The sequence below is a fragment of the Grammomys surdaster genome, unplaced genomic scaffold (genome assembly GCF_004785775.1).
Source record: "Grammomys surdaster isolate TR1022 unplaced genomic scaffold, NIH_TR_1.0 126271, whole genome shotgun sequence".
NCBI lineage: Eukaryota > Metazoa > Chordata > Mammalia > Rodentia > Muridae > Grammomys > Grammomys surdaster.
In genome coordinates, this window is record NW_021621071.1 from 10,544,095 (window position 1) to 10,565,931 (window position 21,837).

General features: G+C 42.0%; 1 protein-coding gene across 3 annotated transcripts in view; it reads right to left on the reverse strand.

Annotated features, from left to right (window-relative positions):
* Msrb3 (methionine sulfoxide reductase B3) overlaps positions 1-21,837 on the reverse strand; it is a 116,257-nt gene that overhangs the window by 76,813 nt on the left and 17,607 nt on the right. For all 3 annotated transcript variants that reach the window (XR_003710217.1, XM_028759067.1, XM_028759068.1), the window contains exon 2: positions 13,212-13,337. Coding sequence is in view for 2 of the 3 variants with exons in the window: in XM_028759067.1 (XP_028614900.1) it covers positions 13,212-13,287 (76 nt within the window). In the remaining variant the exon portion in view is untranslated. The remainder of the gene's footprint in view (positions 1-13,211; positions 13,338-21,837) is intronic.

The following is a 21,837-nucleotide window of genomic DNA, read 5'->3' on the forward strand; positions in this document are numbered from 1 at the left end:
CTCCTCCTCCTCCTCCTCCTCCTCCTCCTCCTCCTCCTCCTCCTCCTTCTTCTTCTCAATTCTAGCAATTCAATAAAGGCCTTGAGAACGAAATAGCATGCTACAGAGGGGGAGATGTTTCCTACTAATAGGGGCATCCTTGGTTCTGACTCTTCCCTAGGAGTAAATATATTTTAGGAAAACATCTCTGGGACTACACGCAACTCAAGGTGTCAGGATACAGCTTCAGGCTCGCCTTGAGAACGCTAAATCAAGACTACTTAACTTTCCTAAGTCATCAAACTGTGGCCAGCTACCGAGCATGCGTGAAGTACCGCTTTAACCACGCTGTGCCGACTCATGGCTTCCGCCATTGTCTTGAGAACTGTTTCTGTCTATATGCTGGCGTTACTCCACATGATCAGCGCAGAGCCAGAAACAAAATAAGACCTTCTGCCTTGGAGCTCCCGTTATGGCGAACGGTAAGAATACACAGAGCACAGGAAAATCAAGGAGGTCTAGTGGAAGGTCTTTTAGAAGGCGCTAAGTACGGAAGTGTGAAAAAGCAAGCACGGAGCAGGGCCAGGACCCCCAGGCTACGGGAGGACTGCAGTCTCCATGGAGTACGTAGGAAGCTCTCACTACAGTGATACTTGGGCAGAGTCCCGGAGAACGAGAGGAAGCTGATAGTGAGGATGTCTCACGAACTTTCCAAACGCACAGAGGAGATGGCCATGGCAGGAGGTGAAGACACTGTACAGCTCATACATGAGAAACAGAGACAGGTAATTTGAACGTAGCCAGAAAGCCCGAGCCGGAGCAGACAAACACTGGGCATAGGCATAGGGCAAGCCTTGGGGCCAACAAACCTGACTGCTCTGCGTGTATGGTAATCCGATCTTTTCTACATTACTAAGCATTACTGTAGCTTCTGTTTCTCAGAGGACTCTTAGGGGCCACCTTTCAGACTGTGTCTATGCAACATGTCTCTGAGAATGCATTCATCTGGCTGGATTATAGAGACGCTGTGTGTCTTAACCTGTTCGCTTGGCTTAATGTCAGCCTACCTAAACCCAGACCGTCAGTTCCCAACCGCGAGCTCCACGTGAGAGGTGCTCAGTAGAGGGTTTTGTTGGAGATGAATGTTGGAAGAACATAGCAAATAAGACTCTTTGGCCATTTTAAACAAGGCATTTACCCTGGGAGGCACAGGTACCTCTCCCCCTTTAGGGTAATCCTGTACATAATGGCAGGGGGCATCCATAAGTAAAGAAAGCATAGAATCAGTATCCCAACTGAGCTTTTAAAATGTCTTAATTTTTACATCAAATTTAGTTTAACGTAAACTAAACTGTGCTTCACCCGTGCTCCAAGCCCTAAAAACACATAATAAAGAATCGTATCATTTCTTGAATTAAATAATGCCATGTGTTTTACAGTTACAGCACCAAACGATGGCATTGGCCTCCAGTTTTTATACTGGCAGAGTGAACAGGCCAGCTCACAAGACACTTGAGGCCCGTTTTTCTTACCACTCTATGCACCCAGGTGGCTTTACCTCTGCCTGCCTTGAGTGAAAGCGGATAGCTCCTTTGTTCTTCCGGGTAGCACCTACGTGAGCAAATAAACACAATGTGGTCCAACTACTGCTGACATCTCCTGGAAACATTGTAAATTCTTCAAGAAACAAACTTCTGAGCTTACTAGTGGTTCTTCATGCTCTGGAGTTAAACTTTAGTTGAGCACGGGAGAGTTCAGGACAAATCAAGGAAGGCTCTTGCCACCTGAGGAGCCCAGGAACTAGCAGGAATGGTAAGAGGTCAGCACAACCGGAGTCCTGAGGGATGGCGTGTGCAGAGCTCTTCGTAAAGGGAGTTAACACACAGGGCATTTCTACCCTAAACTTTTCCCATCCCGGTTGACAATGTCTAGCTGTCCCTGCAGTATAAGAAGCATAGATATCCATAGAAATCAAATGTCTTTGATCAGCGTGCCAGGAAAGGTCCAAACAGGGAAGAAAGCTCCACCTCCAAAGCTGACTGATAGGTGGGGTGGGGTTAAATGCATATAAACCAAGGCTGGACGCATCCAGCCTGCAATGACAATGAGGAAGAAGTACTTGTAGCCGTATCAGCCAACGTTATGAAGCCAATTGTCCAAGCAGGAATAGGTGTAGGTTCAGATTCAAAAGAGCAAACCTTTGGAATCTGAGAAGTGATTTTTAAAGCCAAGGAGGGAAGTGTGTGGATGTTTAGTTTTTCCTATTGTGAGCAGACAGCAGTATAATGGACTATGAGAGCCAGCATCAACTCCGTGGTACCTCGGGCTAATTAGGATGACTGGAAATTCTCGCCATAATAGTAAAGCCTCATTTATGAAGCGGCATGACTTTCTTGACCAGAGACAACGGAGAAGTTCGTTCATCATGATCCAACAGTCATTAAAAACACTGAATGACCGTGAGATAGAGGCTGCCATCTACACGGCTGTATTTACTTGTACGCTATAAACTTTTAATTGTGCAAACCCATATACGGCCATTGTTTCATCGGCATCTGTTGAGCTCCCAAGAGAACTAGAAACTACTTTATCAACCCTTCAAAATTTAACGCAAACCCTGGGAGCAATGCTGTGTGTGTTAATGCCGACCGTGAAGTTTAGGGTTTAGAGAAATATTTAAGGCATGTCTCGATCCTGAAAGCATTTTCTTGCTTGCAAAGCATATGACTAAAAAAAGAATTTCTGAAGCACTGCCATCATCTGGGGACAGCAGTGGAAGAGAAAGTCACCTCATGTCAATTCTATCTGACTCCTTATGAGACTCTGACAAACCTGCAGTTCTCTGGTTTTAATTTTTTTTTTTTTTTTTTTTTTTTAGCATGGGTCTTCACTTGAACATCATAGCCTATAGAGGAAAAAAAAAATTAAAACCAGACAGGCTCAATTCAATTCTACATTTTACACGCAGTAAAAAGGATTTGTATGCATTCGAGAGCATACTCACACACAGACAGGCACACACAGACAATATACTCTCCGTCTTTTGTTCCTCAGTTTCTCCCTTCGGGATTAAGAGGTAAAAGGTAACCACCCACTGAAACAAGCCCTCTCTTAGATAATCATGCAAATTTTTATTTAAACACAACTTTGAATATACTTCACTAGGAAGAAAATGTGTTGCCTAAAAAGTCAGTTTTCTCAAGTTTCCAAAATTAACTCATGGTCTACATCAAACGCGAGTCTAAATTTAAGTACAATGACAAAAAACCAAGTCTGCAACTTCCGCAGGATGAATAGCTAACTAATTAGCCCAGAGGAATCTAAGATATCCTGAAGAAAAGGATACAATTTAACATTTCTCTTTTTCACACAGAAAACTCAAGAAAAGGCACATGGCTTCTACTGAAGTTTTTTCAGAGGAGAGGGCTTGCATATTTCCTAGCTGCCTTTGCATTCCCTGTACCAAATACTGTGTCGGTGCAAGACAAATATGGATCTGAAATTGGCGTGCTTATTTACTTACGTAAGTCTCTGTCTCAATGGCTGCTGTTTAAACCTTCCCCAGAGATATTCTCTAGTTACCTATGGCCATGTTTCTTAGATCTTGGTTTCTTTTCTTTCTTTCTTTCTTTCTTTCTTTCTTTCTTTCTTTCTTTCTTTCTTTCTTTCTTTCTTTCTTTCTTTCTTTCTTTCTTTCTTTCTTTTTTGAGACAGGGTTTCTCTGTGTAGCCCTGGCTGTCCTGGAACTCACTCTGTAGACCAGGCTGGCCTCGAACTCAGAAATTCGCCTGCCTCTGCCTCCCAAGTGCTGGGATTAAAGGCGTGCGCCGGCCCGCCCGGCAGATCTCGGTCTCAAACATACAGTAACGCTTGTTTAGTGAGTCAGTGTGATAAAAATGATAATGGTGATGGAATAAACATTCTTCCTTTGAAATGACTCGATGCTTTAGAGGTCCACGTTCAAGTCTTTTCACCGTGACTAACGAACGACTAGCATAAAGGGTCTTTAGATGTAAGGTTATGAGGACGCTTGATCTTCGTGCGGTCCATCTCAGAAAGTCTCTTGTAGTATTGTACATTTTAAAATGTGCTACATTGCCTATGGTCCACTAAAAAGGGCAAAGAACACTGCCGAACTATCATATATCTTTATCACAATGTTGGTCCTAAAGATTTATTTCTTTTCATTTCATGGCTATGAGGGGTTTGCCTGAATGTATGGTTGTGTAGGATGCATGTAGCGCCAGCAGAGCCCAGAAGAGGGCGCTGGCTCCCCTGGAACTGGAGTTAACAGAAGGTTGGGATCTGCCTCGTGGGTGCTTGGAACTCCGATCCTGGTCCTCTGCGAGAGCAGCCAGTGTTCTTAACAACTGGGCTACCTCTCCAGCCCCAGCACAGTGGTTTTTAGGCAGAATCTCCATTATGAAATTTATGAATGAAGACTAGCTGGCTATTCAAATGTACAAATGAAGACAGTAATATGGCGTGCCACCTGATAATTGGTCTACGGGGTAAATAACAAAACTAACATTCCTCATATTATACATTGAAAAGTGACAAGCTTCTAGACTGAAACCCTCAAGAAGCAGTTAATGCCCAAAGAAGATACTCGACGTGGTCACACGCCTATGTGACATGAGCCGGCCCGGAAGTTGTACCCTGACTCGTTCACTACACCTTCTCCTCTGTCCCCCATGCTCTGGGGTACCTTACTACGCTCTGTCCCCCATGCTCTGGGGTACCTTACTAGGCCGCCTACAGCTAACTCATGTTCCCCAAGCACACGATCATCTCCTGCCAGCACCACTCCCCACTAAGTACAGCTACCTTGTCCTTCGACACCCTGCACTGTCTTGTGTGACATCCCGTCCCAGGAAGCCATCCTACCATGTGGTGCAGAAAGCACCCAGACACTTTTCACCCTGCTCCTGCCTCCACAGTTAAATGACGAGGGAATGTCTATGCGGACTCATGAAAGCATCAGTGAAGTACTTCCTTTCATCCGAGAGTTAATAAAAGCTTGCACCCCAGTGGCCATCTTTCTGTGGCACTGTTTTGTTGCGTAAGATGATGTTGCTTTGTTCACCGACATTCATTTGGTCCACAAACATGCATCGGGTGCCCTTAATGTGACAGACATGGTTACTCTGAACGGCGCAGTGAATCAAACAGTCAAAAAAATCTCAGCCTTTCTGGTACTTTACAGGATCCAAGCATTTTCTGCAACAAGAAATACTTTGCCTGGCTAGCCCATCATCTCCAGGCTTTACCTGGTTGCTCCCTGGTTTCTTTTCTCTACTTTCTTCTCTTGGATAGCAAGAAATTGAGGTTCTATACAAGGTTTGGGAAATTTTCAGCTAATGTAACACTTGAGAATTCTAATTGTAATAATAATAATAAAAATAATAACAATAATGTTATATAACTCTTAGTTTACAGTTGAAAACATGGAATAAAAAAGGTAGAAAAGGAATCTTCTGGGGCCCAAAAGCAAACTGGTAATAAAAACAAACCAGTAAGGAATAACTTATAATTTGTTTCTCCATCAGTGCCAAAAATACAGTAAAAGGCCCTGAAACTTGAGGTTAAGTTATATAAAATCACATGAGTGATATTAAAATATTAATTGCGTTGGAATGAGTCAGTCATCCTGAGATAATATGTATTCTGGCAATAAAGTAAAATCTTGTACAATTACAACTGTAGAGATATTTACAATGGTAGATTTTCCTGGCTTGCCTAAAATTCAAATAATCTATTCACATACCCCATTCTCTGTAATCACATGACTGAATATAATCATCATAAGTAATATTGAAGGAAGTGTTTATCATAAAAGTTAATATGTGTGAGTGTGCAAATATATAATTTATTAATCCATTAAGTCCCAAGTAAATACTTTTGAAGCATTTTAAAATAAGTGATACACGTGTGAGCGTATTAAATACAGACAAAGGGGGAAAATTAAGGAATCTCTAACAAATGTTAAGCCTTCTGATAGATATTCGCTTTCAAATGTGAAGGCACGAAGTATCTACACACACTTACTTATCATTTCGTTGCTGAATCTCAATAATCTAGTTTAAATAACTTTAAATTAAAATGTCTCCAGCAAAGGGAATCATGAAAAATTTGATCGCTAAATCAAATGTTTCAGTTGAAACTATAAACTGAGAAAGGCTGATGACAAAGCCTCACAGGTATGATCAGGTATGTTCTGCAGTTGTTTCTGCCTCGCTTCTTCGTCATACACATTGATCGAGGGTAAGACCCCTTTGAGTCCATCCCTCTTTGATCTTTTTCATAGCATTACTGTGAGTGTGTTTAAGTACAGGAACATCCTACGTATGCAATGTCTCCACATTCATCTTGTCCTGGCTTTCTAACCCTGTAGAACTGTTGGAGACAGTAATGTTTTATATCCTTTACAGTCATTGTTATACTGAATTTTCAAAAAAGATACTGAGATGTGTTTAAAATATTCTTCATGCCTCTCTTGACTCTTCTACTGTGCTATGGATTGTATAATTATTAATTTATTTGCCATTTAACAAAGTTTAATAAGGCATATGCCCAATACTTTATATTTATACATATATGTTATTTTGTGACAAATCGGCCGTGACAAAATATGCATTCTCTACAAATAATTTTTAAAACACACATCACGTATCAAGGTTTCAGTATTAATTGAAGCTTTACTGTATTATAAAGCTACTAACTTGTTTCAAAAACACTCATTAATCAACTCATTAATAAACATTTAAAATATAAGTTTTAAACTAAAATATTTCTTCATGCAAAAACTGATCCATACTTAACATTCAACATGTTTAACTATTAACATCTCAAGATTCTATAAAAATCCAAAACATGGCAAAACAAAGTGTATAGTTTTCTTTAATTCTTGGGTGGTCCGCTGCAGAAAATTTAGCTCCATATAAAGCTATAAATTACTGCTAAATCAGCTATTTGGTACAAGATAAGTTAATTTATGAAAACTTGTTTTAGTTTGTAGAAAGTCTACATTTGAAAGACATTTCCAAGAAACGTCCAAGCCAAGGGAGTTGGAGTCCTGTTGAAAACGGAAAAGGTTTCACTCTACACATACTGTTGGAACACAGTCTAGGCAGGGAAAGTGTGGTTTGTAAATCCATATGTTCTTAGCTGGATAGTCCTTACATACTTTCAGATTTTTACAATGCACCTTATGTGTTTAATGCTAACACTGCAGTACAAGCTGTGCAAGAAATGTAAAGCCAGCGCCACCTACTGGAGGGCCGGGTATAGCAACCAGTCAACTGACTTCTAATTCTGTTGTAAACTATGCTGAAAAGTGTCTCTGTTTTTAAAGCAATTTCTCTTTTTAAACAAACAAACAAACAAACAAACAAGCAAGCTAGTCCTGGTCTGTTAGTGTACTTAGAATGTACAAGGTCCCGCATCAAGCCTGTAGAACTTCACGCTCATGTGTGTGTGTACACGAGCACGCGCACACACACACCGTACATATTTGTGTTTCTGTGTGTGTATTCTTCAAAAATGTTAGAATAATTAAAAAGCTAGGTGAGATAAATTTATAATAATGATGAGCATACAGGACAGAAGTGTACTAGTGACACCAAGAGAGAACCGAGGACCAGTGAATCCCCATCCACGTGGCGGTGGTCTCCTGTCTGTCTGAGAACAGGCTCTGAACTCCACTCACAGAGACAAGGAGTTTCAGAAGGACAATAGAAAACTTGAAACATCTAACACACTGTGTTCACAAAACTGGTTTTCCTGTTTTGTCTTGTTTCCTGGAAGACCATAGTGTCTGTCAGAGGTCCGTGGAGGTGGTCCGGGTTTTAACAGGCCTAACATAGAAAGGGTATTTGTTCCAGTGGGTAAGCTGGAGGTTTTTAAAAGTAGATGTAACACCAGTGCTACTAATGAACTCTTGTCAGTTTTAATTGAAAATCGTGCTTTTTACTTACTTTACAGAGATGCCGTTGTGTGCATCTATAGTAAACGCTGCTTGAAGTGGATAAAGTATAAAGTACGGACATACTAAGGATAAAAAAACATACTGGGCTGGTGAGATGGCTCAGCGGTTAAGAGCACTGACTGCTCTTCTAGAGGTCATGAGTTCAAATCCCAGCAACCACATGGTGGCTCACAACCATCTGCAATGAGATCTGATGCCCTCATATGGGTGTCTGAAGGCAGCGACAGTGTACTTACATATAATAAATAAATAAATCTTTAAAAAAACATACTAAGGATAATGTATGAACATACTAAGGATAAGGTACAAACATACTAATTTGTCCTACAGATGTGAACAGGTGATCCAGAGCTCTTGATTCTCATAGTAAGTATAAGAACTATGTATGCACAGTTAGTAAGTCAACAAACTCATTATTTTAGAGTAAAAGGCAAAGAAATTCTAGATAGTACATACATATATTTCTGTGTTTGTGTATTTGTATGTGCATATGTATATTCATGTATTTGTATATGTATGTGTGTATATACATGTGTATATGTATATGTGTGCATGTATATATATGCATATGTACATCATATATGTGTGTATCTGTGTGTATATGTATATATGTGTGTATATGTATGTATGTATATATGTGTGTGCATATATGTGTGCATGTATATATATATATGTGTGTATGATGTGTATATATATGTGTATATATGTGCATATATGTATATGTGTATATATGTGTGTATGATATGTGTGTATATATATGTGTTCATATGTGTGTGTATATGTGTATGTATGATGTGTGTATATATGTGTATATATATATGTATGTATATGTATATTTATAAATGTGTATGTATATGTGTGTGCATATATATGGAGTTTATCTGTGCGGTTACTTTTGTTATTTAACTGAAAATACTATGATCTATATCTAAGACAATCCACTATATTGTAAAAATATAATAAAATGAGAATAAATTACCTTTTGAAAATAAATTTGAAAGGCACAGAAGCTATAAACTTTACTTTTAACCTTCCTATAAAGTAATCTCGGATGAGTCCCTACTCTTTGTTACAGTTATGACCTCATATACAAATAAACTTTCCAGATGTTTATTATTCAATTAAGACTTACTAACCATCAGACACTGTGTCATGTTCTGGGGTCACAGGCCCCTGGTTCATGCAGTTCTACTCACACAGAGGATGGTCTATGTATTTCAAACCCCATTATCACAATGTACCCTTCGGAGTTTTAATTTATTCACTAGACTGTTACGTTATATCTTCTTCACAAACAATCTAATAGTCGTGGGCTGGCTTGTTAAACGTGCCAATGAAGTGATATCAAAGTCTCAACTGTTTATTGTATGCATGGTGTTAAGTGTGACCTATCACCAGAATTAGGCCTATCTAGACAGGTACCTCTAGTTGGCTAAAAACTACCGTGATATCTGATCTAGGCTACCATGACACCTAATTTTCTCTTGTATTAAAACTGTGTATCAAATTTTGCTGCACAGTCCCTCTTTGGATAGTCCTTTCATCTTGATTTAGTGACCAGGGATTCTAGTGTTCAAGCATCACCAAGCAGACATTTCTGTAAGTCTAGAGTAATCATTCGTACTGACGTTTGGGATGTCATTCACCTCAAACCAAAAATTAAAACTGTGGCTAAGAAGGAAAAAAAACCACAGAATTTCATAATGTAATGGATTATCTAATTTTTCTTCTTCATTTTAAAGAAGAGAATGAAATCTGGACAGGTTCACAGACATGTTCAAGGTCACCCCCAAGCCAACGACAGAACTATGGTCAAAATGTCTGCTCCCGTCCCGGAGGGCTTTATAATGCTTACAGGAGGCTGTTGTAGAAAATTACCAAGAAATTCTGAGTGAGAAAGATTACCTTTAATGACAAACATGAGTGAACCATAACTCAGATGCACCTAATAAGCTCTGAGTTAAAATTCTACATTATTAAAAAAAAAATGAGAAAGGCAAACCAGAGCTGAAAAGCGATAAATCACTTCTGAGATACAGCCTTCATGCAGGCCAGCCCAGGTACGATCAATCTTAGAAGCCTGGTTCAATTACTGCTTCCTTTTAGCTCTAGAGTTATTTCACATTGAATTATTATTCAAAATCAATGTATAACTCAATGTTGAATAATTATTCCAAATTAATTTGTTATTAAATATTGAATTATTATTCTGTACTCAAACTTAATGGGGATAAGGAACCAAAATCGTTTTTGATTTACAGACATTTCTGTCGTAATGGGTTTGGGCCAAGGAACAAGGACTTAAAGCAAGAAATATAATTTTCATCTTAATTTCCTAGGCCTCCCATTTTGCCCTCTTTTCTTCTTTGTACCAAGTCATAAAGGTTACGGTTCTCTTCCAAATGACATTTTTGAATCTGAAAGTTCAGTTTGTACCACTGTCGCTAAATCTAACAACTTCTTCAGCATGTCTGCCTCTCAGAGAGTAAAATCCCATTAGAGGGATAGATAACAAGCTCCTTACACTTCAAACACGAATGAGCCTTAAAAGTTAGGGAAATTCAAACCAATTCATTTGCCACTTAAAACGCATCTGTAAGTCCAAGGGAAGAAAGATAAAGAGTTTCTCTGGATTTTTGTCAATATGGGGTGGTGAGAACGAAAGACACATATATTTACGGAACATCCACAGAGAATAAATACATCAAACACAGGTTGGGGACTGGCAAGATGGCTGAGTAGGTAAAGCCACATGCAGCCAAGCCTGGTGACCTGAGATTCATCCCCAGGAACAATGGGTAGAAAGAGAGAACAACACTCTGACTGCCAGAGATGCACAGAGGTAACACACACAGACACACACACAAAGACATCAGTGTTCAAAAGAGACAGAAGATGGAGATAGGTTATATATCTCAAGCAACGTGCATTTGTGGTTCCTGTTAAAGTAAAAGTAGTTAAATGAAAATGTATTTACACACATTTAAATGTTTTTAAGAGCCTATTTTTGTGGAAAAATATAAATCCAAATGGATATAAATATATGGGGTTTTGTAGAGAGCCTCGTGAAAATATCTACGGAGCTTACTCTGGGCCGGGCAGTGTCCTAACCTTTCTTATGTGCTAATCTATTTAATTCTCACAACGACCATATTTTTGGGCAGGATTTATTGTCTTTCTTTTGAAAATATGGGAGCTAAGACGTCCAGACAGTAAGAGTCAACGCCAGACTCCAGTTTCCGTCGGTCTGGATCCAGAATTGCTTTGCCAAGCACTGGACTGGCATGGTTTGCTCCTTACCGGTTTTGCTGAATTTAATCTCTGAATTGTTCGGTTATCAAAAGTTAAAGCTACTTGTACTTCAGGTCAACAGTTCCTTATGGAACACTTGATGAGCCTGTGAGGGAAACGGGCATGAATCTTAGCTGTATGTTTGTGGTCCAGTTGTTGCACGAGTCAATAGCGATGGGAAACTGCAGTGAATGAGGTTTCCCTCATGTGCAGACAACGCAATGGGTGAGCTTTGCCAGGTCTACAGCCCGCCTCTCCCTGTAGTCTACCCTTACCTTTTCCCATCTGCTCTTATCACCATCTTCAAGGCTCTCAACTCTTGATGCCACCCTGGAGCCTCAAATCCATCTGTTCTATGACGTGGGGGCAGCGCAGGGCGCGCAGGACAGGGAGTATAGTGTCAAAGGGGTTGGGGGCGGGGCTCTGTGCATTACGCTGTACCTCCTCATGAGTTGACATAGATCAACAATGTAAAATCTACTTTTTACAAGTGCCTTCTCTGACACTGGAAATCAGGTTGCCATCTCAAGCCCTATCGTAGCTATGTAGGAAAACAGCGCCGGCCCTCCTCCACGCTCCGCCAGCTAGATGTATAGAATGCCTAAGACATCCTCGGGTACATCATTCCCTGCACTCCCTGATGTGCCTGGATTTCCTTCCTCGCCTCTTCCGCTTGCCCTTGCCTTCCCTGGCTACCCACACAGACCACCCATTTCTTTCTTCATGTCTTGCTCGCACTACTTCTGGAAATATCCCCACTCCGGGTCATGCAGTTAACCCACTGCCCATGCTTTGCGATCAGACCTCCTAAGCTCCAGAGACCCACCTCCCTTCCAGAACTTACTTCCCTACAGAAAGCAGGTAGGATCTCTTTGCTCTGGTTCCCTACTCTGCCCAAGGCACAGACATGTTCGGTCTAGCCATATCGTTGTCATATGGTCAGAGGGCCTCCTCATACGGTTTTAGTTCTCTCTTCTACTTGTTGAAAAGCCAATCAACTGAGCCTTGTTTATCATGATATTCCCACTGCTCATGGCGTGTATTTGATTCTTAGTAAGAGTTTAATAATAACACAGTTAAATTCTCTACCCAATATATGGGTAAAGATATATATGGTAATGAGGCTATAAATGGTATTAACAATCATAATCACTGAAATAAAACATCTGACCATTGCGAATTTCGTAATAAAATTGAAATACTAACTTAAATGGTACAGACACACAGTGAAAGTTTGAACTTTTATACTTCTTTGGTTTAAGTGCTTAAAATCACCTGTTTTCTTTTAAAGTTAGTGGTTCTAACTTATTTTATTTTTATTTTTTAAGTAGTATCGATTTTATGTATGTGAGTACCATCACGAATGGTCGTGAGCCACCACATGGTTGCTGGGAACTGAACTCAGGACCTCTGGAAGAACAGTCAGTGCTCTTAACCTCTGAGCCATCTCTCCAGCCCCAGTGGTTCTAATTTCGGAAACAGTTTGAAACATGCTATATTCCTTCTGTTTATTTGGTTCTTGTTAATAGAAAAATCTTTTCTTCTTAGCTACAGTCTAAGTGACACAGTTACCTTAAGGTTGTTCATTTTCACCTTTTTCGTAAAGGACCGGCCACATGTGCAGTGAGAAGCTTGGCATTCCCTTAACAAGCTGAATGTTCTACCCCGTGTGCACTGACTTGCGGATGTGTATGGTGAGCTCTGGAGAATAAGACGACACCGGGAAATACTAGTGACAAGTGTGTGCTGGCCAGAAGAACTGGGCGGTGTCTCCAATATTCAAAGGACCATGGAAACGAATGTTACTCGGTGTAGACTGAGGGTTTGTAACCGATCTCCATCTTTAAATTAGGGTCCAAATAAAAGAGATGGAGTTTAGTAAAACATGCTGCTGTACCATTTCCTATAGCAGAAATACCCACTCAGCCCGGTGCCCTACAATGGAGAATACAACCTGAGGGGAGCCCGCAGGCTCTCGGGGACACGGGCTGGCTCTTCGTCACCAAGTGCAGCAGGTTGAAGGCAGACATCTCTGTGGTATCTTCAGCGACAAACCCGGAGGTGAAGGCAGAGGCAAAAGCTGAGTAGGAGAGAAGAAACAAAAAAACAACGAATCAAAACCTCACGAACGTTAGGCACAGTCATCGAACCACTGATGGCTTGGGTTTATCTAGGGCTAAGCACACGCACAGTGCTAATAAACCACGGTGCCTCGGTTCCGGATGGACAGCTGACCCTCGCCGTCATCATGAATTCTTGGACTACGCCAAGGAGGCTGGTTTTATCCCTAATACCTATGTGAGTGGAGTCGAGGCTCAATGATCCGAGGACGCAGAGCAAACACAGTGTGGAAATGCTCATTTGACAGCAGAACCAGAATGTGTCCTTACGTAGAGACTTGCCCTTTAAGACAAGGGGAAAAAAAAAATAACTAAGGACAACTATAGGACTTTCGCTCCACAAACTGTTAAATTTGAAGAAAGCGTAGAGAACGTGCCCTTTCGTTGAATTTTATGATTTATACCTTTTAAATAAAATTCTAGGAGTGGAAATCATGACCCAGCATTGAAAAGAATAAAAAATATTTTAACTGAAGTCTTTGGAAATGAATCATGCAGAAGAAACCCCAACCTATAAGATGTTAAACTTCGAAAGTCCAGCTTGGGGGACTTTCATAGGCACGCCACACAGGGCTGTGATTGGTGCGTAAGCATCTCATGCAAGGTCGTGATTGGTGCCTAAACGTCTCACGCAGGGCTGTGATTGGTGCATAAACATCTCACGCGGGGCTGTGATTGGTGTGGACTAACTTCAAATGAAAGTGGAGAATACTCGGTGATTATCAATCTCTTGTGTTTTATTTAAAATCACCATGTTAAGTAACTTCAACTGCCTAATGTCCAAAGATGGAATGAAACCAACGTCCTGTTCATTGCCTCTCCACCACCTCCCCCATTTCCCACCCCGAAATAAAAGTCTTTTCCTGGACTCTCCTGACCCCCCTTGAAGAGCAAACACGTAATAAACAGTAATATATTTGACCAAATCGCTCTGGAGTATGTCTGACCGAAATCTGCTTGTATTAACATGCCTGAACTCTGACTTCTCCAAACTAAACTCACTACAGAACTAAAACATTTTTGTGTTTCTAACTGGAGGTATTGGGGGAGGGGGGTTAAGAATCACAATGCGCAGCCTGAGAGAACCGTTAGACATAAATAAAGATGTCATTTTCACGAGTGACTGCGGAGCAGGCAAAGACTGCATGCCTTTGTAGACTACTGGCTAATAAAAGATCAAAGGTCTATACCTCACAACGCCGTAAATAAAAATGTAGAGGTTTTTTGGTTTTTTGTGTTTTTTTTTTTCCATGAGACCCTTCCCCGTGAGGGATAAAGCATGTGCGGTAAATGTAATTACTTAGCAAAGCTGCGCCCTCTCTGTGCTCCCGCAGCTGACCATAAAACGTCTTCCTATTCTGTTTCATCAACCGCTGTACCAGGCGGCCTGGGCGCCTACGGATCACTGTGGCCATCTGGCTTGTGTCAAAGCCAGCACACAGGAAGAAAGGCAGTGACGTCACTCTGCAGGTCAGGCAAAGAACAAAGATGCCTTCTACAATTAAAAGCCAAGGACTGCAAATACCAGGGGCTCAAAGTGACTGGGTTTTAACAGTCCCTCCTCACTGCCTTTTTTTTTTCCTACCCAAATAGCCAGAGCTCCATCTAGTGGCAAATTGGTTTTGCCCAGTTTGGGGGTGGGGGTTAAACTGCTTTGTGTGGATTTTGGTGTTTCAAGTCAACCCTGGAAGTGCCACACTAGCACCCACACAGTGAAGCAAAGGACAGAGTTACTGTCACAGTCACCTTGTCTTTTCAGATGCTCAAGAATGAAGGAGCACAACCTGTCATGGGTGTGGGCCGCTCACAAATCTCCCATGTTATAGGCTGGGAACTGATACAACCTTAGTTATGTGAATGCTCACAAGTATGTTAGAAAGGAAGTTTACAGAATGCTTGTGAAGTGTACAGTACCCTGAGAATATGTGTCTGAGCTGTAGACGGAGAGGCAGCTGTAAAGATTGCTGCCTGTGTCTGCATGCCCCGCTTAGCTCCTTCAAACAGAAGCACCCAGGAAACGTGCCTCTAGTGTGGGTGGTCCGGGGACAGAAGCATGGGCTGAGGTTTTGAGGGGAGAGAGAGGGAAGGGGTGTATTTTTACACTTGCAATAAAGAGCAGATGTTGATGACACAGCCGTAAAATACACGGCCCGTTTCCAGAAAGACGCCCATCACTCTGGGCGTGCAAGCTTTGTTGCCGGGCTGCCCTGCTGGAAGCCTGTCAGTATCTGTAACTACTTGTATGACCTTGGACAAGTCACTTACCTTTGCTTCCCCAACTCTAAAATAACCATTCAGTAAAGCAGTTGGCTAAAAGGACCTCTCCTAGTATGTGGTATATGTTCAGAAAAAAAGTCAGCTGTCAAATATTTGCTGTGTTTCGTGGTACATGAGTTGGAAAACATTAATGAAAAATACATTTTCCAGCAGTCCATTCTGATCCTGGTTTCCTCTCTGCCCAGCTCCTCCCAGGTCCATCCCACCTCCCCCCACCCCCAACATCCACACCACCTTCTTGTGTTTCTGACCACATCCTACCACGTCCTGTCCCGTGGGCCTGAGGATCCGCCGCTCACCATTTCCCCCGGACAGGCCGACTGCCCCTGTTACTTCCAGGTCTGCCTTGCGAGTCTGTGCTCTCAGCTACCTCCTCCCACCGTCTGCTGACCATAGCTTAACTTTTCCAGCGCTAGACCCTACAGAACACCTGAGGAGCCCCCGGCCTCTCCCACGGCAGTTTTCAAGATACTGGTGCATTTTCAACCTTACCTCCTCAAAATTAACGCTGCAGGGCAGGGAGGGGATCTTTCTTCATTTTGTATCCCACTACTCAACACATGACAACCAAGCACTCAGTTGCTTCCTGAGTAGAATACTGAATGTGAGTGATTACCCTATGATACTGGTTGTTCCCGGCATCTCATTTCCAATGCTGTCTCTGCCAGTTGCCTTGCTAACCGTGCTTAAAGGAATTAAAATCTGTTACAGTGTATAATTACTAACAAGGTCTATAACGGGTGAGATGCTGAAAAGTATCGTCACTTAAATTCAAAGATAATTCAAATGCCCTAATGATTCTCAATAATTTCTACTTTGCTATCAATCCCCCTACTACCTCAGAATTCTAACATCCAGATCATGTCTGAACTCAGTTTGCTAGGGCTTTTGGCTTAGATCCTTCCCCGAGTCCCCCTTTTCCTCTCTGCCCTGAAGTTGAACAGTGTACTAGCAAGAGGGAGCATTACCGGGGAATCCAGAGAATTCACCAAGCTGATAATTAGTTCCAGATAGAGCTGACTGTACCCATGGACTTCAAGTGTCAGCCCTGAAGGTTGGATCCCTCGTCAACAAATGCAAAGAATACATGAGGGGTTTTCACAAGCTGGTGAAATGCTCGCCCCCAAACAGAAGCCAACGGCAAATCAGAATGTTGTCAAGGACAACTTTTAAAAACATAACACTCAGAACTCACCACAATCTTTTTTCTCTCCAGAAATAATAAGGTGTGCCGACAGCAAGAACCAGAAAGCAATCTTAAAACAAAGACCATCCTTGATAGAAAATGCTCTGCTGTCCGGAGCAGTTTCGAACCACCACTTTGTTTCCTTTAGTTGAAATGTTACCATGGCATCTCAGAACCTCTAACTAAAATGCCTGCTATAAAGTTCGATTGGAAACATTGTTACATTGTTCTCATCCACACGGGGCCTGGCACACACACTTCTTTATGTTCAACTGTTATTGGCTGAGTGGATGGGCAGCTCCTTTAGCTGCTGCTTGAAGTCAGCATCCAGATGGGTAGTGATGGCGCCACCTTTGCTAAGCAGAGACTCTACTCAGTTGCACAGAAGCCTGGGTTTTAAGAACACCGGAGCCAGGCAGTGGTGGGAGGCAGAGGAAGGCGGATCTCTGTGGGTTTGAGGCCAGCCTGGTCTACAGAGTGAGTTCCAGGACAGCCAGGGCTACACAGAGAAACCCTGTCTCAAAAAACAATACAAAAACAAAAAACAAACAAACAAAAGGAACACCCGAGTCTGTCAAATCATTTTCAAATTAAAAACAGGAAAGTTGAGAACCACTGCTTTAAAAAGTCTACCACGCTGCAAAACGTACCCATGCACTGTTCTCACAGGGCCTTTGATGTCTCAGTTTATAGCTTCTACTTTATATGTGTATTTCAGCTAAATTTTCTTTTTTTTTTTTCACATGCATTTGAGAGATCTGAATTCAGGTATCCTGCTATTTTTCTTAATATATAAAAAGCACTGACAAGACAGAAAAACTCACAGAAAGCAGTTTAATTTTTATGTAAAAAAAAAAAAATACTTTCGGTGGGCAGATGACTGGAGACTGAACCTAGGGCCCTGCCCCTTCTAGTCAATTCCTGTCACCACGGTGCATCCAAGGCATTCCTGTCACTTTTTATGTGAAATGCGGTCTTGCTGGTCTTTAACACAGTCTATAGCCCAGACAGGCCTCCACCTCTTGTCCCTCGGCCTCCCCAGGCCCAGTTTAGATCTGGTGTTTCAATTGTTTCTTTTTGCTGTTCTGGTTTTTGTTTTTGAGTCCTTGAGATCACGCTAAGACCCTCACTCACTACGTTACTTTTCAGTAAGGAGTTTTACTCTGAGGTTTGCAAGCTTCCTCTGTAAACACGGAGCTTTTGAGATGAGCCATTAAAGAAGCACACAGCACCTTTAAATTAATAAATACTACAGACCCCACAGGACAGAGACATAGCGCCTCCTGGCGGCATCTCATATGGCCGATGACCACTTTCTTTCTCCCTGTGCAGAAACCCTGTCTTTATCTCTTACACTATTTCCTTTTATTCCCAAAGTAAGTATACTTCCCAGTCTTCAGCTTCAGCTCCCTCTGGTTTTCTGACTTGCTTACTGTCTCCATTATGGACCAATCTCTCATACTTAATCTCCACCTTGCATATGCTTGCAATTTGACAGAGAGCTATAAAGCTCTAGAGCTGACCTCAAAGCCCCCAACGTCGTGTTTTCTTCAAGGCTTCTAGATAACAGTGGTATCCGTTTGTGTGTGCGCTGTGTGCTTTTATCCGCAGCTTATCAACTTCGTGTTGTTTAAATATTTGCACGTGTGCATTTCATATGACTATGAATAGTAACCGGATTCAAGCGCCTGAACTCGGTGAGTCTAAACGTGTGATTCCGAAGTAGCTACTCCTACTGCTTGCTATTCTCCTGTTATTTCTGGCTCTCCGCGTCCCACGCTGGGGAATGCAGTTTCTGCTGCTGCCCCCTGGTGGTGGAGAGGCCGCATGACACGTTCCAAGCAGTACATTAGCCTCAGAGATGTTAAAAGTGGCACTTTTCCGAGCCTCTCAGCTGTTGGTGTGAAACCATACAGCGCTTGCTTTTCTTCTGTAACAATCCCAGCTCTACAGTTAGTCCAGAGCAGCTCTGTTAACTGTGACCCCGGAGTAAGGAAACAAGGACTAGAGCTTCCAGTTGGCCCACAAAGAGTATGTAGCACAAACAAGAAGGAAGCCTTCAGCATGTGCAGCCGCTGGTTTCTGCGATCGTTTGTTCCAGCCAGAACTAAGGTTCGGATGAAAACTTGTTTGACCTGTCAGTGCAGCAAGCAACGGAGCCAGAAGAAAGTTTATTTTGATATCCTCTACTATATTAAAAATTCCTTTGGGCTGAAGGGATCCCCGCAGTTATGAGGGAGCATTTCTCTTCTAGGGGACCCAAGTTCGTTCCCAGCAGTCACGGCACAACTTCTTGTAACAGCAGCTCCTCCATGGCGATCACATACCCCTGGCCTCCATGAGAACCTGCATTCGTGCGTATCTACCCACATACACATAATTTAAAATAATAAATATATATATTTAATCCTCAAGGACAGGAATTCTGGTGCTAAAGATTACTGTACCCATTTCAGAAAATGCATTCCAGAAACATGAGAAAGTCCGACGCCAAGGTCATGGAGACATCACAGAAAGCCTACGGACACTCTCCCTTTAGTCACCACGGTACTAACTGTCCCAAAGCTCCTCTTATGATCAGAGGAGAGGACTCTCCTCTCAGAAAAAGACACTGAAGACCAGACGATTGCTGCTTAACCTGACCACACAGAGTTAACTGTCGCAGTCCTTCAGAAAGCAAAGTGGCCAGTCACTCCATGGCAAAGTTGAGTAACTTGTGTGGTGAAAGCTGAATGAATGCATGAATGAATGAATGAGTGAATGAATGAAATCCTTTATCCCGAAGTGACTGCTGTTCTGCTGCTCCCTGGACATTAACCATGTCCCCTGCAGCTTCTTAGTGATTCAACAAGTGGGAGCCTGCACACGAGTGCACACAGACACAATGCTCTCATTGTAGACAATCAATAAATACAAGAAAAAAAAACAATATATTTCCCATGATGCTCCAAAAAAAATTTTAGTTACTCCAGCCCTAAGGTAAAGCAATCATAGAAACGGTTCGATTTATTCTACCTAAAAGCAAGCAGCAGCAGCAACAATAACAACACATACAACACTATACACAGACACACACTTATACACATGTCACACATACACACTCACACACCATACACACACCCATATGCAAACACACACACACCACACACAGACACATACACAGACATATACACACACACCACATATAAATTCATGTACACACAACACACACACACACAGACACATACACACATACACAGGCATATACACACTAACACACCACATATACATTCATGTACACACAACACACACAGACACAGACACATACACAGACATATACGCATTCACACAGCACATATTCATGCATGGACACACACACACTACATACACACACTCAAATGCACACACACATGCACCCACACACATACACACTTGTCATAACAATATAAGCTATATATATAACAATATAAGTTATTTTAAAAAATAACCTGTGGACAGATACTTGGCTGTCTCTGAACATACTGCAAACAGCAGCGGCTTCCCATGTCAGAGTGAAAAGAGTCTAGCAAAGAAAGCCAGAAGGGAAATGAGAAGAAAGTCTGAAGGCATCGGGCTCTTCATCTTGTGAAGCACAGAAGAGATACCAACTCGACCGTAAAATGGCTCCCTAAAAATCCATCTTCCCTGCATGACAGAACCCCCTGGATTGTTGGCTCAACATACAGTCACAGGTCTTGGCCTCCCAGCAACTGGATCGGAACACACAACTGAACTGTGGGAAAGGGAATGTTAAGTCGGTAGACGGTGTGACCTGTCAGAGGATGCCACGGTTGACCTGGCACATGAAAGAAAAACAAGCTTCTGTGTTATCCGAGTCACTCTGCTGTGTCTCTGGGCTAGGCAGTAAATACACCGGTGCTATAAACCGAACAATGGACAGATCACAGCACCGATAGACTAGTAAACACCGCTAGACCCAATACAGAAGCGATGGGAGAGGAACCCTTACCTTCCTCTCATATCTGGATATTACTCAAGTTGGAAAAGCCAATATATGCTGCTATGACTATATCAAAATTATATAAGTATCAAAAAATAATGACTTGAAGCTGCTGCAGGGGAGTGAAACAGAGAGAGGTAAAATTGGATGGTATTGCTTAGGGCCCAGGCACTAAGAACCATTTTACAGATTTTTTTATAAAAATAAAATTAAGTGAAAAAACATACTATGTTCCAAATCACTGTTTCATCTAAAGAAAAACACTTCCTAATGCTGCCTGAATTGATTCTGTAATTCTAGGCCTGGGACTGTAAACATCTATGTCTATCTGTGATTGATATCATTTTTGAGGCAAGGGCTCATCACTAGGTAGCCCAGGCTAGCCTCAAATTTGTGAGGATTACTGAGGCAAGAGGATTATGATGAATGTAAGGCCAGTCTAGGCTACATTAGTACCTGGTCACCCTGGTGTGCAGGGTAAGATCCTGTCTCAAAACAAAACTCAGCACCCTCCTTCCTTCCTTCCTTCCTTCCTTCCTTCCTTCCTTCCTTTCTTCCTTTCTTCCTTTTTTCCTTCTTCACTAATTTATTCTTATTTCTATATTTCTGATTTTGTTCCAAAATCTTCCCAACTACCTATCACCAAAATTGCAAACATGATTTCCTGGTTCCTCTTTAACCACTGCTACCCAGGCGACACTAACTAATGGCAACTCTGTTTCTATTCTGCGACCTAAATGTATCCTTCTCTGCTCACTTATGATGGGAAGTAAACTGCGCTCAGCCAACTGCGGCTGTAGCCGAGCCACTCATCACGTCTAATCTGATCCCCTTCACACCTGCCCTGCTGTCCTCAGCAGACGCCCGGTGTACTGACTCTGCTCATGCACAAACACGACTTAAGGTGCTCCAAAACTCATCACCATCTCCAGAGAAAGACTCGACCAATCTAGCCCACCTTTAAGACCATTAAATTTCAGAGTCGTTTCGTTTGCTGCTGGTAGAACTTCAGCCTTCA